Below are 1,895 nucleotides of genomic sequence, written 5' to 3'. Positions count from 1 at the left end.
CTGGTGGCCCGGCCCCCATTTCGGGAACTCCTGATATAAAATAGTCTTTGTTCCGCCAGTAGGGCAAAATCGGTGCGGTTTTTGCCTCTAAACTTTTCCAGGCATTTCCAGATGCTATCAGGGGCTTTTATTTTATTTATTTATTTATTAAACCAGGGTGTCGGACGACTTCCTCCAATTCTTACTTTTAGCTTGACACCCTTACAAAAAAATTTAAATGTCAAAAGGCTTTTAAGGAATTTCAGGGGCAACTTTCTTTCTTTTTTAAACCAAGTATTTTATTTGTACTGTCGAGGAATTAGAAAAAAAATGCCAGTTTTATATTACCAATCATCATAAATGACCTTGACCTTTGACCTTTTGAAGCCCAAATCTAATCAGACTGAGTACAACACTAATGGAGTTWTTATGCCTGTTTATAAGTAAATATTTAGTATTTTAATTCAGGAGATATCATGCACACAAGACCATCCATGATGGACGGACACCACACCGACAGCCACAGAACAGTATGCCTCAGGCCCCAGTGGGCGGAGCCATAAACAAACGGATAAAACGTTAGCATCAAAACCAGAATRTGGTCACAAAGACGTTCTCACCTTCTTTCCGTGTCGTCCTCTATTCCCTGGGGGGCCCAGTTTTCCTTCTGGTCCCTTTGAAAAGAGACCCATTCAATAAAATATTGTTGAATATTAATTGTAAATAAGATTTCATGAGAGTCTTTTGATAATAYTAGCAATGTATAAATTAAAGACTAAAACAACACTTTTTACTGACCCAACAGTAAAAAAGGATTTGTTGAAGTGAAGTCGTCTTGATTAATACTGTTCAAACTACAGGTGGTGGATCGTGTTTGGTTTTCAATTTTGAGCTGCCAGATTTGTCTTATTTAATTTGTTTCATCGTCCACCATTTGAAGTTTGTGGACCAAGAAATCAAACCTACAGAAAACCCCTGTTTCCCAGGAATTCCAGCTGGTCCTTGAGGCCCGGGTTCTCCTTCTATCCCCTTCTCTCCAGGCTCCCCAGCTGGGCCCTGTTCACCAGGCTCTCCCTGATAGCGTGATGGAAAAAAACAAACACACAGACAACATGACAGATATAATCAAATGCACTGCTGTGGTCCACAAAATAATTTAAAAATGATAAATAAAAAGTATAATAAAATAATAAAATTATGTTTTTAGGTTTTTACCTTGGGTCCATCTTTTCCTTGTGGGCCATCTTCACCTYGAGGGCCAGGAGGACCCTGTGAGTAGATTACAATTTACAACAAAATATATMTTTTATTGAAAACAGTGCTTCTGGAAAGATTGGTTGCTTTAGTGAAGCTAAATCCCATGTAAATAAAATTARAATTTTGTTGTTTTCTTATTTTACAAATTGCATTAGATATGTAATCAGATTTCTCAGTTTAAGCCAGTATCTTGCTAGGCTGTGCCAAACTGCAAACAGCATTCAGGAGGGAGTTTCCAAAATGTCTGCAAATGTTCACAGATGTTCTCAATCTCCTGGGGCAAGCTGCAGAAGGTTTTTCCTCTGAGCTTTTCCTGTGAATCCGGAGTCTTACAGGACAGGTCGGATGTGCATGAAGGTTGGCGACAAACTAATGTGCATGACCCAGAACGCAGTGTAAAAAGCCAACGGGGATTTTCTGAATCTAACCAAGCAAAACATGGTTGAACAGCTGGCTGGTGGCCTGGTCACAACCAGAATTCAGCGAGATGGCAGCTGAACTTTTGCCTATTTCTCAAAATATTTCTCGCTATTTTTTTAATTGCTAACTTCTCTTCAGCTGGTCAAAAACTTCTGCTCAGAAAATAAATAAATAAAGAAATATCCCAATGCACCTAGGTACAAAAATCCATTTATATCATATGTAATCAGGTATAAAAA

General features: G+C 38.5%; 1 protein-coding gene across 1 annotated transcript in view; it reads right to left on the bottom strand.

Moving 5' to 3' along the window:
* The window catches only part of col24a1 (collagen type XXIV alpha 1 chain), a gene marked incomplete in the record, with an annotated part of 125,159 nt that overhangs the window by 24,129 nt on the left and 99,135 nt on the right, over positions 1-1,895 (bottom strand). Inside the window, 3 exon segments of the mRNA XM_014023370.1 lie at positions 600-653; positions 946-1,053; positions 1,195-1,248. Of these exon segments, the coding sequence (XP_013878824.1) occupies positions 600-653; positions 946-1,053; positions 1,195-1,248 (216 nt within the window).

This window comes from Austrofundulus limnaeus, unplaced genomic scaffold (genome assembly GCF_001266775.1).
Source record: "Austrofundulus limnaeus strain Quisiro unplaced genomic scaffold, Austrofundulus_limnaeus-1.0 Scaffold365, whole genome shotgun sequence".
Taxonomy (NCBI): Eukaryota; Metazoa; Chordata; class Actinopteri; order Cyprinodontiformes; family Rivulidae; genus Austrofundulus; species Austrofundulus limnaeus.
The sequence above is the reverse complement of the archived record's forward strand: the minus strand, read 5'-3'. Positions and strand labels throughout refer to the sequence as shown.